Source organism: Triturus cristatus, chromosome 2_2 (genome assembly GCF_964204655.1).
Source record: "Triturus cristatus chromosome 2_2, aTriCri1.1, whole genome shotgun sequence".
In the NCBI taxonomy this organism is placed as follows: domain Eukaryota; kingdom Metazoa; phylum Chordata; class Amphibia; order Caudata; family Salamandridae; genus Triturus; species Triturus cristatus.
The window spans coordinates 580000025-580016624 of record NC_140582.1 but is presented as its reverse complement, the minus strand read 5'-3'; the positions used below and the strand labels follow the sequence as shown (position 1 = coordinate 580016624).

At 50.7% G+C, this 16600-nt stretch overlaps 1 protein-coding gene across 6 annotated transcripts in view; it reads right to left on the bottom strand.

Annotated features, from left to right (window-relative positions):
- The window catches only part of FNIP2 (folliculin interacting protein 2), a 319680-nt gene that overhangs the window by 69677 nt on the left and 233403 nt on the right, over window positions 1-16600 (bottom strand). For 3 of the 6 annotated variants that reach the window (XM_085641737.1, XM_085641733.1, XM_085641732.1), the window contains 3 exons: window positions 13037-13126; window positions 4198-4269; window positions 3392-3527 (listed from right to left, as the gene is read on the bottom strand). In XM_085641737.1, the coding sequence (XP_085497863.1) occupies window positions 3392-3527; window positions 4198-4269; window positions 13037-13126 (298 nt within the window). Of the gene's footprint in view, window positions 1-3391; window positions 3528-4197; window positions 4270-10930; window positions 11586-13036; window positions 13127-16600 lie in introns of those variants that run through there. The other 3 variants (XM_085641735.1, XM_085641734.1, XM_085641736.1) reach the window with 2 other exon arrangements.

The following is a 16600-nucleotide window of genomic DNA, read 5'->3' as shown; positions in this document are numbered from 1 at the left end:
CACAGGCCATTTGTTTGTTTTTCCTGATGAAGACCCTAATAGATGTTTTTTAACCCGCACAAGTTTAGAAGGGTCGAAACATTGACGCTCTTTTTAAGAAGCGTTTGTCCATCTTGACTATCACAGCCATAAGAAACATATCTCTAGGTCATCCTGAGACATCACTATGTCACGCTCTGTTTACATGCTATTGTTTGTGATGTAAATAATTTATGTATGTCCTGTAATTTATGATTGTTGATGTAGTATTGATGTTCCTTTGTCTATGGTTAAATCACCGAGTGTATATGTACTGTGTTTTTGAATTTGCACATGAAATGTTTTGTTTTTGAAAATAGAAAATTTCTTGAACATAAAACAACTTCAATTTGTTGCTAATAACACGATTTGTTAGTATTTTTTCAATGCTGTGTGTGTTCAGGTCCTAAACATTTGTCTTTATATGAGCATTCAATGTAATCCCACGGATAAGGGGATTTAGGAGTAGAATTGTATAAAGTGTGTTGTGGCAGAACCACAGGTTCTGCATGTCACTGGGTAACCCCATTGTCTAATAGTGACAACCATAACGCTAGGCAGTCCGATGAGAACATTTATTTCACGAACGCTTGAAACTTCTGATTCTTGGTCAGGGAATATGGGAGTTGGGGGGGATGGGGGGGGGGGGAGGGGTTAGCCGTTGGACCTTGTAGAATGAATCAGGCTTCACCTTGCTAGTGGAATCTTGTACAATCGACTCTGTAGACTAGGATGTTCAGTCAAAAAAATCAGGGTTGTCTGGCTTCAGTCTGTGGCATCCAGCTACGTGTCTGTTTACCGATAGGCAAGAACAGCGCTTGAAACAGGTGCCAAATCGAAAGAGAAAAGGGGAAAGAGCTCTGGATCTGCATTCGAAGGCACTGACAAAATAAGTAACATTAGCATGCAGGGGCACTGTCACACGGCATCTCCTGCTGGTGTGCTGAATCCCAGATGGGAAAGCTTTCTGTATCCAGTTTGACACCTGGGAATATTCTAAAGATGCGGACTCTGTTGTTAGAGGTATCCATCAGAAACACACAGCTTAGTGGCATCCACATATTGGGTACCCTTACGTTTGTGTGTTAAACGGATCTGGACTTTAACCAGGCCTCTTTGTGTGCATTTGTATAGGACAAACTAATTCAGTTACCACACTACTGTTTCTGTTGCGTTAGTCCTAGTTGTGTCAACAAAGAGCCCCTTTAACCCCTTGTGTGCCCTTGACGGAACCACGCAGTCATGAGCCACGGGCACCGTGTGCTCATGACGGCGTGGTTCCGTCATGGAGCGGCCGCTCCTCCCACGCGGCTCGAATTCCCCGCCTGTGCGGGCGAATTAGAGAGTGGGCGGAGTCGTGACGGAACCACGCCGTCATGAGCACAGCTCGCCCGTGACTCATGACGGCGCGGTTCCGTCATGAGCACCGCGCCACCGTGCTGCCCCCAAACCCCCCCCAGCGCTGCGGCGGAATTCGCGCCGCAGCGAAGGGGTTAAAGGCACAGCACCCTTTTCAAGCTCAAATAAATTAATCCTTCATTTACTGGTCACATACATATTCACATGGATGACAGACAGGTGCTTGATTTGCACACGTCTGTAAAAAAGGGTTTGAAGATTTTTATCTGGGTCAGGTGCCTGCTACAGGCTCTAAGCCAGAAAAGCCAAAAGTTTCCTCCTACACCGGGCACAATATATTTCGGTATGTATGCCCGACTAAGTGGTTTATTGCAGCTACAATGCACTGCTGCTTCTTTTTGGGACGATAAAGAAGAAACAGCACTCAGTTATGCAACATTTTAGCATGCACGGTCTTTCAAAACATGCATGGCATCAAATATTGGTACAATGACATACACCTCTACACGCACCCCCTAAAAAACACACCTCACAGATCTAGAAATTATGAAAACTTAAATGTAAATCTGTATGTGTTCCACCTAAGTAGCATCCAACATTTGAGAATCATTTTTGCAAAATTGGAAGCGTGCTATGATGTCACATAGGGATATCATGTGTCGGCCATGAATAAGCTTCTTATTAGGCTTCACTGTCTCACAGAGAGCACGCAACTGGAGCTTTCTATGTTCTTGCAGAAGGAGCAGTACAATCTGCATTGGTCATGCATGGCCTGGGAACAAGAGCTGCACACAGATGCTCAACAGCTGTCTGGTATAGACATAAGCAGAGCGCCAGAGTGGTGACATAAAACTGTGCACTTTCTTCACAAGATACATTTTGTTAGGGATTCAAATCTTGAGGTCCTAAAGTACAGTTATATAGCGACTGCTAAATTACTGTCGCCCCGATAGCTGTGCATTATTGACTTACAAAACTTAAACACTCAAAGCAAAGCTCAAACGAACATATAAAACAGGCTTCTCCAACGGGTAGCTTGTGAGCTACTGATAGCTCTCAAGCTACCTTTAAATAGCTCCCGCCTGTGAAGCCCTTCCTGCTAAATTAGAAGGTTTTAATTGGTTGAATTACATGTTATTGTATTCATTAATTAATTAATGAAATAGTGCCAAAACCATGTATTCAAGCCAAACGTGTGTGTTTTCAGAACTATACACACTGGTTTGTAGAAAAATGGCTGAGTTTCCAAACAATTTTTAAAACTGTCTTTTGAATGATGAATCATGTGGGGAGACTTATTTCTAATAATCTTACTTTCATGCTTGGGTTTTGCAGCGGTTGATGTTTTATATTCCTTATTAACAAAGTATTTTATACATTCCTGCTGGCAGCCATGTCTGATGCACTGAGGGGATCACTGCTTAGTAATCTTACATTCAGTGGCCACTAATGTAATCTTGTCTAATGTGGTCACTATTGCGACACTAGCAATAATAGAAGCTCACAATGGATTTTATTGAACCTAAGTAGCTCTTATTACACATAAGGTTGGAGACCCCTGATATAAAATCTTAGTGATGAAGCCCTGCTCTCTTCTCCCCACACTCACCTATGAACTAGTGCGAGTCATTCTGACCGTTCACCCTTCGGTGAATATTAATGGCATTTAAAATAAATAACAAAAAACAGAGCATTTATACCCCACACTCCAAGTACACCTCTTTCACAAGCATACATCAAAGCTCTATGTTCCTCAAAATGCACACTGTTTTGGAAATAAGGTGTACTTTCCAAAAAAGACTAAACAATTTCCAAGAAGAAGGCGCAAAATCACCACAGGTCCAAAACACCTCCCTCTCTCACACACACAGGCCATGTTTCTTCTACTCTGCAGTCGCTTGTCTTGACCCACACCAACCCAAACATTGCAATGGGAACAGTAAATGAAGGTTCGTGAAGTCTGTATTTCCCCAATGCCCGCCCCCGCGCTAACGCTCATCCTGGCCAGACTCACCAGCGGGGGATGATGCCATTCTCGACACTGGTCGTCTGGCTCCGCAGCCAGCGGCGCTTGTAGCTGCTGGCACAGCTGCTGGTGAAGGAGGAGCTTGGCGAGGGCAGAGGAGTGATAAGGAGGCTGCTCAGGGAGGCTGTGGAAAGAAGGGTGTTTGCAAGACAGCTTTACTAACAGGGCACCATTGTAGAGACGAAAACACTCAAGGAAGTTTGCTTGCATCCAGCGGTACATGGCAAAAGGCGTACTATAGAATAATGCATCTTTCTGCGGCCGAAGCCAGGAGGGTGGGTACCTGGCGGTCGTGCCAGAAAGCATATACTTGGCTTCTATACACTTATCTAAAAGTTGTGCCAAGTTTCACCTTCCTCTTTATCTCGCCCCATCTATATTCTGCCATTAATTCTAAGCGACGATTCGCTTTTTTTTCTTTTTGCTCTTTTGCCATTCCTTCTCATATCTCTAAACGTGACCGATTTTACCACAGATTAAACTTCGAATGTAAACAGTGATCACTTCGCTCTTTCAGCGACCAGTAAATCACATTTCACCATCTGAAAGTTGGGATACACTGCAGTGCAGTTATGGAAATGTGTTTGTCTCTTGCGTGGTATACATGCTTAACCAGAGCACCGGGGACTGCCAATTCATGAAGCAAGGGCTGTATTTTTATGGTGTGAATGTTTCCCAAGGTTTCCATGCCTTTCCTCTTAACGATGACCCCAGTCGCGGGTCACACAGAGCCCGGCCCTTCCAGACCCCTCAGCAGAGCTGGACAATTTAAGAACACCCTGCGGTGACTGTACCTGAGCGCGCGATGCCGCTGTCCCGGTCCTCGTTCTGGCCTCGGCTGGGCATGTCCACGGGGTTGCTGTGCGCTGCACGGAATAAAAAGAGCCGGTTAGGCACACCGCGGGAAGCCGGCGCGGCGTTCTTTCAATGCTTTACAGTAATGCAGCCCCGCGGAGCAGGGGAGAGGTCTTTCTAAACAGCAAGAGTCAAAATCAAACCCGTCATCAACACGTTCACTTCTGAAACTGGGAAAAGTTCAAACCAATCACGGTTCACCGTCAGTGGATGGAAGTCGCTCATAAAGATCACACAGTGCAGCCATCTTCAATCAACGTGATTTAGGAGGCAGCAAAAAATCAACACGAGTTATGGGGAGGGAAGAGGGAGACAGCTGGGGAATCGAACAGAAACAAATGGGCAAAATAAATGGGGGGGGGAGTTTAGAGGAAGGAAAAAAAAAAGACACGATCGACACAGAAAAGACATGAAGGCTAAACAAGGGGCGGAAGTAAAGGACCTGAGTGGACATATAAAGGAAGGGGTGAACTGATGACGGTGGCAGGAGAGGTTATATTTGACAGTAAAGTGTTCAGCTGCACAAAGCTTTTCTATTCAACAGAAAACCACTTCACCGTGTCCCTCTACAGGGTTAGTACTGTCACCGTCTGGTCTTGAGTTAGCATGCGCTGTAACATGCAGGGTCTGGGTAGTTAGCCGGCAGCGTGACCTCGGTTTCCAGGGGACACCCTTGAGCGGGGACGAAAATACCCGAGGATTACCCTCTGCAGGCACGCTGCCATCGTGACAAACAGCTAATCCCATAAACTCTGACGCAGCACACGGGCAGGGCATCCTCGGAACACCGCATGCGGGTACGATAAGATGCTCTCGGAGCCGGCTCAGCCCTACAACGTGGCCTAGATTCAGGACTCCGGGGGCAGCTGCTTCAAAATAGATTCAACCAAGGATCAACACAGGGAAAGAATCACCAGTGGAGAGGAAAGGAAACTGCACACCAGCACAAGATGAGCAAGGCAAGCCATGAATCCTCTTAAGAAACGCAAGGGCTCAGTGTCTCGCCGGAGCCGTGCAGCCAGACCAGGCAGAACATCTGTTAGCACGACTGTGGAAAGATGCGGTGCTGTGGACTGGCGATGGAAGATACCCCGCAACTTAAACGAAACAATACAACCGCAGACCCTGAGCCCTTCTATTGGGAGATTAAGGGGGGAGAGGGGGCCAAGCCGACACCAAACTCCTTTATTGTGTGTGAAAAAGGCCGCTTTATTGAAACAGGTGCATATCACAATTTAACTCCTTGGCCACTGCCTTACAAAACTAACGCCTCGCTATACAATAACCTCCTGACCCCTTGTGTTTTCCCCCCACCCCTACGATCCCCACATCATTTCCCCCATCCCCCAAAATACAACATAACATTCCATAACCAACATATAACCCAATCCTACACCATGTAACCTTTCCCAACTCCCAAACTCCCCTGACCGTAACCCCTACCTGCCTTTAGTGCAACTGTAACTAACCAACCTCTAATCTAAACTTATCCAACCTGTCTACCCTTTACCTGTCCCTGGACCCACATTACCAAACCTCTAACAACAAACTCTAGCCAATCCCGGCCAACTGTCAACCACCCCGCTTGCACCTGCTCCAAGCGACAATACATCCAACAGCCCCTATGTACCTGTTCCAACAAATGCTGCCCCCAAAACCCGCAAAAGTGCAGACCCAAAACCCCTTGAAACAGGCCCCCTAAAACCCCTCTAACCATAGGGAGGGTGGGTGGGGAAAAACTTTAACTAGCGCACCCAGCCACCAGGTCACCAAGCCTAAAATGGTGGCTGGGAATCGCGCGTTTTGTATATATACCCCTTGGGCTACTACCCCTGGATTTGGGCTACATTTGGGCTATCCTTCAAATGTAGCCCAATTATTTACAAAATGGCCGTTCGGCCACGCCCCCCTCTCCCCCCTCCCAACCTGCCCGGGCGGCAGACCTCGCGGTGCTCGGCTGCCCCCCAGGCTCCCATTGGGAGATTAAGGGGGGAGAGGGGGCCAAGCCGACACCAAACTCCTTTATTGTGTGTGAAAAAGGCCGCTTTATTGAAACAGGTGCATATCACAATTTAACTCCTTGGCCACTGCCTTACAAAACTAACGCCTCGCTATACAATAACCTCCTGACCCCTTGTGTTTTCCCCCCACCCCTACGATCCCCACATCATTTCCCCCATCCCCCAAAATACAACATAACATTCCATAACCAACATATAACCCAATCCTACACCATGTAACCTTTCCCAACTCCCAAACTCCCCTGACCGTAACCCCTACCTGCCTTTAGTGCAACTGTAACTAACCAACCTCTAATCTAAACTTATCCAACCTGTCTACCCTTTACCTGTCCCTGGACCCACATTACCAAACCTCTAACAACAAACTCTAGCCAATCCCGGCCAACTGTCAACCACCCCGCCACCCAGGAAAAGGGGGGAAGTGTCGGCGACTGCGCCTCTTCCTCCCCTTTTTCTGCCCCCCCACGCACCGCGACCCCGCATGACCTAACGCCTATAAACTCCCAACAGACGCGCCAACACTTCTCTCAACTCCAAAAGATACAGATCCATTCCCATCCTGGACAAGTGCACCCCGTCATCCCTGAACATCTCCCGCGCATCGTATCGAATGTCCCCGTGTGCCACGCGGTCAATCCCCAAATGCCGACAAAACCTCACCATCTCCGTATTAAGTTTCCGTCGCGCCTTATCTACCGCACCTGGGTTCACCGCCCCCCTCCAACTCCTCCGGGGGACAAACTCCGTCCACACAATCGAACAACCCGCCCAGCTCTCTTTGATCAAAGCCAGATCCTTCTTCATCGCCCGCATTAGGGCCAAACCAGTCTCCCTTACCATGTCGTTCTCCCCCAAATGAAGAACCAATACATCTGGGCACCGACCCGCCCTTAAGATCCCATTCAACACGGGCACCAGTTCCTTCCAACGCATCCCCCCCCTACCCCTCCACCCCACAGAGAACACGTCTTTATTAAAACCCAACTGTTCCCCAAAGTAACTCTCCTGCGCCTGCAATTGGGCCCTCCTCACGAACGAATGCCCCACAATCCAGATAGACATTTCTCGGGCCAGGGGTCCCATAACCGAACCTGAAAAGAAAAACAAGAATGAAAACCTAACCACAACCTCTGAAAAATTTCACTGTCCTGTGTAAAGTCCCTCTTTTGCCTGTTTTACAGTGGCCCCCCACCCCCCGGCTCGCTGCGCACATAACGCTGGTAGCAATTTGAAGACCATCTTCCCAACTTCATGATTTCGCCCCTGTCCCAGCCCCTCGCATGCGCCTCCGACGCTGCCCCGATGCGAAACGAGTGCGTGCCAAAACCCTTTTCCTCGACCCCCAGCGTCCTAAGTGCTTTCCTCAGTACTGCCAGCAATTGTGAAGCTTTAACGCCTCGCCCCTGCTGATGGGAGAAGACCAGTCCCCCCAGACCCCCAGCGCACGCCCTCCACCGCATACCCCAGCGGAACGGACACACCCCCGGGGATCGCCCTTTCCTCAACGTAACCCACTTCCCTCGACTCTTCTGGTCAGTCTTTGCCTTTCGCAGCCAAATGCTCACCACCCGATCCCCAAATGATACTTCCTCCCAGGTCAAACCCCGGTCCGCTTTCGACCCCAGCAGCTCTGATACCCGAAACGCCCCAAAAAACATCCAAGACATGAGTGTGGCGAACAGCAAGGCCTCCCCACCGTCCCAGCACACCGCTGGCAGAACCCCCATCACCCTACCTAAGAGTTCCCATGACAGAGGCCTCCGCACTTTGGCCACTCTCCCACATTCCCGCGCCCAGCCTTCCAAAATCCGCGTCCCCAGCTCCCCCGCGGATGGCGCATAACCCCACAACAGTTTGCCGATGAACGCAACCCCCGCCAACTTGCCCACTATCGTCACCCTTGTCAAACCCCTCTCCACCAAATCCAGAATAAATTGCACCACGTCCTCCCGTCTCTCCGCCTCATAAGCCCGCCATCTCGCCCCTGAGTGAACAAACTCCTCCCATGCCGCCCTGTATGCTATTTTCGTTGACCGCGCCAAAGAACCTAGAACCAATTGTAGCATCCGGTATTGCCTACTTCCCAGAGTTGGCTTGGCATCCTGGTCGGGTTCCCGTCCGCGTCCTTGGCGAGCCCACGGAATCTCCCCCACTGTGAACGAGACAAGGCATCCGCAATGTCATTGTCCACTCCTGGCACATGCACCGCGCGAAACGCAATATCATGCCTCAAACAACCCAGCACAAAAACCCGCAACAGCTTAAGCACCTGCGCATCCCTCGCCGACTGCCTGTTCACCACCTGTACCACTGCCATGTTGTCGATCCTGAACGTGACTTTTTTGTGGGCTAACAAAACCCCCCACAGTGTGACTGCCACCACTAAGGGAAAGAATTCCAAAAACGCGATGCTCCTGCCGCCCTCTAACCAGTCCTCGGGCCAGGGCTCCGCACACCATCTCCCCTGCCAATACAGACCAAATCCCTTGCTTCCCGCTGCATCCGAGAAAATCTGTACGTCCCATACCATGTCCACCTCCCTCATCAAAGGCACCCCATTGAACTGGTGCAGGAAAAACTGCCACATGCGCAAGTCCTCTCTCACCCCTGCTGACAACCTCACATGATGGTGCGGAGGCCTCTGCCCCTCCAGTGCGCGCCCCAGTCGCCTGCAGAAAGTCCGCCCTACTCTGACCACCCTACAAGCAAAATTGAGATGTCCCAGCAACACCTGTATGTCCCTGACCGTCACCTTCTGTCGTGCCAACACCTCGGTCAGCAAACTCAACATGTTCCGTTTCTTTTCCTCCGGGAGGCGCGCCTCCATACGTACCGAATCCAATTCAATACCAAGGAATGCCAGTGCCGTACTGGGGCCCTGCGTTTTTTCCGGGGCCAGCGGCACGCCCATGTCCCCCATGATCTCATGGAAGCTGTCCAGACCCTGCTGGCAGTCCGCGGAGTCTGAGGTGCCGACAAAGAAAAAGTCATCCAAATAATGTGTGACACCTTGGTGACCCGTTCGTTCCGTAAACAACCATTGTAGGAACGTGCTGAAGCATTCAAAGAGTGCGCAGGACATGGAGCAGCCCATCGGCAATGCCTTGTCCACATACCAGTGACCGCCGAATTGTATGCCTAACAGATCCCAGTCATCTGGATGCACTGGCAGCAACCGGAAAGCTGACTTGATGTCGCACTTTGCCATCTGTGCCGCTGCGCCCGCGGACACCACCAGTGCCATGGCCACGTCAACCGATGAATATGACACAGTGGCCGCGCTGTCCGCAATAAAATCATTGACCGACCCACCTTCTGGCCATGACAAATGCTGAATGAGGCGAAACTGTCCCACCTCCTTTTTAGGCACCACCCCAATGGGTGACACAATCAAATTGGGCAGAGGCCACTCGCAAAATGGTCCCGCCATGCGGCCTTCCCGTACCTCCTTGTCTAGTTTTGCCTGTACTACTTGCGGATGCTCCCTCGCTGATCGCAAATTATCTGCCCATCTCCGAACCCTCGGCCCCTCGTACCCCAATCTGAACCCCTCTTGAAACCCCAATCTCAGTGTTTCCGCCGCCGCCCTGTCCGGATAGGCCCCCAGCGCCCCCACCAGCTGCTCTACCCTAACCGGAGTACGAGCCCTTCGCCCCAGCCCCCTTCGCCCCCCTCCCTCCTCCTCCCTGCTGTGACTGCTGCTGAGCTCCAGCCTTAGGGGCTCCCGCCTGCCAATGCTGCCCGCTCTGGCCCGGACCTTGCGTCCCCCAACACTTGACCAGCGGATGGCGCTTGCCGCAGCTCGAGCATTCGTGCCTAAACTTACAATATTCTCTCGTGCATAGTCCTTTGTTAAAGTCCCAGCAAGCCCCTTTATCTCCTGTCGTCCCTCTGCCAGCTCCCCCCACCCCCCCGCGGGTGGGACCCCCTCGAAAGGGCTGGTACACGAGCGGCAGCCCGCTGGCTGTAAATATAGTCTTCCCCGACCCCGCCAGGCCCATGGTATGCTGCCAGAGATCCGTATCCAACTCTCCCCATTTTGCCTCCGCATCCCATGCCATGCGCGCCCGGAATTCCTCATCATACTGAGCCCAGGCATATCCGCCCCCTGTAATCTGTGCCTTCCTAATTACGTCCATGTATTTAAACATGGCCACTGACCTCTCCGGAAACTTCTCGCAATACACGCTGGCATATATCAGAAAAGCCGCTGTCCAGTTTTCTATTGTCAGCGGCACCTTAGGCCTTTTTGCGAGCTCAAATTCCTCTTCCTTAGATCCCTCCTTCGCTCGGACCTCTCTGTGCAGGAGTTTAAGTATCTCCACATATTCCCCTTTCCAAATCCGTTCCTTCGTTGTCAACATCAAGTGCGCCCCCAAGGGCTTGGTCACTCCCATATATGGTAACCGTTTTACCTTCAATTCCTTACTTTCCAGTTTTGCCTCCTCTGCCTTTGCGTCCCCTGTCCCCTTCTCGCTTGTCCCCTCCTTCTTGGTCTGCCCGCTGTCACCCTGCCCTACTCCGTCCGTGCCCACAGCCACATCAACCACATACGCGCCTTTGCGCAGTCTTTCCCCAACCCCCCCCTCCACCCCCGCCCCCCCCACTCCTCTCGACACCATCCTTGGCCGCCCGAGCAAATGTGCATTACCTGGCGCCAGTGTCTCCGTCCGTCGCTCATCCCGACGTCCAGTCCTGGGAGCCGAGCTGCTTTCCCACCGTGATGTCCGACCCGTGGGCTGCGCCTGGCGTCGTGACACCTGTAAGAAACTAGTCACAACATTACTCGGCCCCCCGTCCCTACCGTCTCCCACCTCACGCAACTCCCCTTCCTCCATACTCTCCTCCTCATAGTCCAATTCCTCCTGTCCTGCACCCCCAGCGTTCCCCGCTGGACCTGCCACCTGCTGCTTAGGAAAACAAACAACATTCCTTTCGGTGCTCCTCCGTCGCTGCCCCCCGGGGCGCAGTAACCCCGTGGGTGTTGGGGCCGGCGAGCCCGTCTCGGGCCTACTTGTGCCAGCCGCGTCGGGATCCCTCGCCGGTACTGGGCACGCCGCCCGAGGCTCCACCCTCCCTTCTCCTTGGCGTCGCCAGGCCGCTCCCAGCCCTGCCAAGTCCGGTACCCCGCGCTGTTCCCGCTGCCTCTCCGCTACCTGCAAAGGAAAGGAATGGTCTGGTGTGCTGGGCCTACCTACCTTCCTCCTGCCATCCCATCCCCGCTTGCCAGCCCCCGACGACTCCGCGACCCACGCCTTACCCACCGCGCTCAAATCCGCCCCGTCGTCGTCCTCCCCCTCACCCTCGTCCCCGTCGCTCCACTCCCCCTGTCCACTCCATCTCACCCCGTGCCCGCTCGACTCCCCTCCGACCGCGCCACCCCCCCCACACCCCTCCCCCCTCCCTGCCGTCTCCCCCGCTCTTACGCCCCCAACCCCCGCCAACCCCTCTGCCCAGGACTCAAAGATATCCAGGCCTCCCCAGTCCCTCTCACTGCCCTCCGACTCGAATAGCACTGGGGATTCTCCCCCTGCTGCTTCCCCCTCCAGGGCCCCCCCTACCTGCTCCCACTCTCTGACAGTGCGCCCCCCCGCGCCCCTGCCCCTCTCCCAGGTGCTCGCGTCAAACCCCCCCCCGCCCCTCCCCGTCTCCCCCCCAGCCGCCACATGGCCCTGCGCGATCGCCACCCCACTGAAAGCCGCGCTCCCCCCCCTCCCCTGACCCCCCACCGTCTGGCTGACCGGTCGATCCGTGCCCGAGCCGCCTGCCCCCCCCCGCCCCCCCACACTCCCCAATACCGAGCCTTCCGACCAGGGGGCCGCGCGCCTCCGCGCTGACCCGGCCCCCGATATCCCCCCGCACTGCGCGCTCCCCCCGGGACCTTCCCCCAGCTCCTCGTCCTCCTCCACGTGTTCTCCCCGCCCCCGCGCGCTCCGCGATCCTCCCCGCGTCATCGTCAGGCCCTCCGCCGAGCAGCCTCTCGCCGTCGCCCTGGAAACGGACGCTCCCCGGCTTCCGGAGCGGCCCGCGTACGATCTAGGCCTCGCCTGGTAGGCGGCCGGAGCCTTCCCCCGTCGCGTCGCTCGTCCCCGCCCCCTTCCCAACTCCAGTCCCGTCTCGCTCCCCTCCTCCACACACGCTGACCCCGGGGCAGCGCTCCTGACATATGCGCTGCCCCTGTCACTCACCGCTCTCCTCAACGGACTCCCGGGTGGCGAACAAGCCGCGACGGCGGCCGCCACCCCCGCGGACGCGCGCCTCGCCGGGCGCTTCGTCCAATTGGCCTCCTGCACCAGCAAGTCCATCCTCCCCGCCTCGCTCAACAACCGAATAGCCTCCAGGACGCGATAGTCGCCGCAAGACATGCCGCCAGGTACGTGTCAAACTCCTTACTCACGCCTAATAATACACCAGAAAAACTTTAACTAGCGCACCCAGCCACCAGGTCACCAAGCCTAAAATGGTGGCTGGGAATCGCGCGTTTTGTATATATACCCCTTGGGCTACTACCCCTGGATTTGGGCTACATTTGGGCTATCCTTCAAATGTAGCCCAATTATTTACAAAATGGCCGTTCGGCCACGCCCCCCTCTCCCCCCTCCCAACCTGCCCGGGCGGCAGACCTCGCGGTGCTCGGCTGCCCCCCAGGCTCCCATTTCCACAGAGCCATTATTATGGAACCTCATGCCAGAAACCAGGGGCAGTCGAAAGGTACTGCACTGTGTGGGTCACACCGAGCGGAGCCCTCCACACAAACCTGCAAAGCAAGAGGCGCTGCGCACCAGGCGGAGGGGACCCCCATCAGGGACACCGAGGCGCAGCCTGCTACTGCGCAGATGCAGCAAACCTAGAAAAGCAAGCAGGGGGGACAAGTGCGGGGGAAGAAAGGGACACAGAGACGTTCAAAGATAAAATTGTCTGAAATGAAATACATTTTCAATGTCGTTTCAGTTTATGGTATCGTTGAAGTTATGTCTTTTTTATGTTTAGTCTAACAGGTCACCCAGCACAAATTCAGAAGAGCAATCATGGAAAAAAAAGCCATCAAAGCAAAGAGTCTTCCGTGGAACGTCCTCGGCCAATTTGAAAGTCCTCGAAGGTGGATAATCCACCATTAATCTTTTTTTTTGTTCTTTTTTTAAAAATTTATTTTTATTTATCCATGAAATAACAAAAAAATAAAAATTAAGAATAGCCGCAAGGGCCACAAGAGCGTTATACAGCAAATTAAATCACGTTTGTTAACCAGAGGGTACATATATTGCAGATTTCAAATCCATTTTTTGATAAAATCCCAAGTGGAGAGACCCATCCGCTTTTTCCCAGGTCGTTTAAGCCCGTACAATGCCATCTCCATCTGATAAATAGCCAGGATCCGAGTTTGCCATTCCGCAAAAGTCGGGGGGTCAGGATCTATCCATTTAGAGGTGATACATAATCTAGCTATAGCCATACAAATAAACAAAAAACGAACTTCAGGGTTACATACCTGACCTTCATCAAAATTTGAAGTAACCCCCAACGACATTACCTCTGCGGTCAAATTACAATTTACACCCAACGAGACATTTACAAAATATTGGACCTCAGATATAAAATAGCCCAACTTAGGACAATCAAAAAACATATGTACCGAATCAGCCGCATACAGATTACATCTAGGACATTTATCGCCCCTTCCAGTTTTCCATTTAGCTATTTTTGATGGTGTATAATACAAATTGAAAACAGACATGTAGTGCTGGCTTCTCAGATTCCCCGCCAAGAGAACAGAATTAGCCAGCACTAACAATGCCTGTATATCAATCGTGGACTCAACTCTGCAATTCCAATTGCTTTGCTGAATATCCAAATCGTCTGCTTGTATAGAAATAAAACATCTATAAAGCAGACCAATCTTTGCCTTAATTTTAATTAATTTAAGAAAATCAACATTACCTTCCAAGAACAAACCCTTCGATCTAGCTTGATCCAGAAAGCTATAGATTTGCAGGAGTTTAAAAAAGTCTCCTCTAGGAAGATGAAATTTCTCCTGGAGCTGGGTAAAAGATAAGCGTGGCCCAGATTCATACAGATGCCCGATATTCCAGATACCTGATAAACCCCACCTACGAGCAACCATAAATTGAAAAATATCGGGAAGTACCTCTAAAGAATCGAAAGGGGTAGATAATACAATTTTAGGAATCTTGTAAATAATTCGGATCTTTTTCCAAATCCTAAAAGCGGCCTCCAACACCTTAAATAAAGTCTTTTTATAGTAACTAGGTTAGAAAATCCTTAATAAGAGATTTCGGGCGTTGTTGCTCAAAATCATTCTATATATTGAAGGGGTGTGCGCGAAATCATACACTTCCTCTTCTCCAAAGATTAAGTCCCCAAAGAGCCGCAATTGAGAAGACCAATAATAGAACCTAAAATTAGGTACATCCCAACCACCCCGTGCTTTGGGCAATTGCAACCACTTAACTGCCCGCCTCGTTCTCCTATATCCCCACATAAAGCGTGCACACATGCGTTCAATACGTCCGAAAAAAACATTACCAAAACAAAGAGGAATCGACTGAAAAAGATAAAGAAATTTCGGAAGTATAACCATTTTCAAAACATTCGATCGACCATATAATGATAAATGTAACCTATCAAAATTATGGAGGATTTTGTTCGAAGAGTCAATGATGGGATCCATATTAACCTCGGGGATCACATTAACATTAGCTGAAATGCGGATACCTAAATAGACCACCACTGAGACCGTAGCTATCTGTTGGGGACAACCGACCGCAGAATGCAAAACTTGTGTCTTACCCAGATTGAGTTTGTACCCTGACACCCTTCCGAATTCATAAGTAATAACTTCAATTCTACTTAAAGTATCTATCATATCGGAAGATATGATAGCCAAATCATCCGCATAAGCTAATACCCTGGGAGCCCCAATCGGTGAGGCTACCGAGGAAATCCCAGAGTCAGAATCTAATTTTGAAATCAAGGGTTCCAAATATAATGCAAATAAAAGAGGGGAACAAGGGCACGCCTGTCGGGTTCCCCTGTTCACCCCAAATTCCTCGGATTCACCGCCAAGTAACCGAATAGTAGCAATAGCGTCTTTATACAGGGTCTGTATTGCTTCTATGAAAACTAATGGAAAACCCTTCCAAACAAGGACGGCCCATAAAAAATCCCAAGAGACCCTATCAAAGGCCTTCTCAGCATCTAATAAAGCAAGACCCATTGCAGATTTCGTCGCTTGAGCCCAATCAAAGAGGGCAATAACCCTCCTTATATGATCGATAGTACTGCGGCCTCCGATAAAGCCATGCTGCCTAGGAGAGACCAACGGAGTGATAACCTTCCCCAAACGATTAGCAATGATTTTGGAATAAATCTTGCTATCCGAATTGATTAAAGAAATAGGGCGGTAGGATGACCATTCCATAGGATCTTTACCTTTTTTCCAAAAACGACAATTGTGGTCCTAGACCTGGATCTTGGTGGCAATCCGGAAAAAGCACTCTGAACTATAGAGTCAAGTTCCCTTTTTAAAGTATTGCGAAAAGTAATATAAAATTCTAAAGGGATTTTATCAGGACCCATTGCTTTACCCCTTGAAAGGGAAAGAAGCGCCAGTTCCACTTCTTCCCAGGTAATTGCAGATCCTAAATATTCCTTATTGATTTGAGAAAGAACCGGCCCCCCAATCCCCCCTAGATAGGCTTCGGGTGCATCCGTTCCTTCGTTCATATAAAGCCTCTGATAAAACTCCCTAAATGCCAGTCTGATATTCAAAGGAGATGACTGTCGATTACCATGAATATCATTGACCTCCGAGATATTATTCTGAGACTCCTTCTGACGTAATCTTATAGCTAGCACCCTACCGACTTGCTCCCCGAATTCATAACAATCCCTCTAGGTCTCGAATTTAAGGGCAGCCTCTTCAGCAAAGTACTGTTAAACCAATGATCGTTTAGCTGCAAGTTTATTTTGAGATTCAACCAAATTCATATTATTCTTTATTTTTTCTATCAATTCCTCCTCTGCCGCCGCAAGAGTTCTAAGAGACCGATCCATTTCTGCTCTGCGTTTTTTTCGTTTTTGCCCTGCATAACTCAATGTCTCCCCACGAACCCCAGCCTTAAAAGCATCCCAGACCGTCGGCTCAGAAGCGGATCCCTTATTTGATAAAAAAAACATTGAAATCCATTTTTCCATATGATTGCAATACTCCTGATCCAAAAGTAATTTTCTATCGAATGACCAATTATTCGTTAGTGGAGGGGATTCAAAACCCGAGATATCCAATATGAGAGGGTTATAA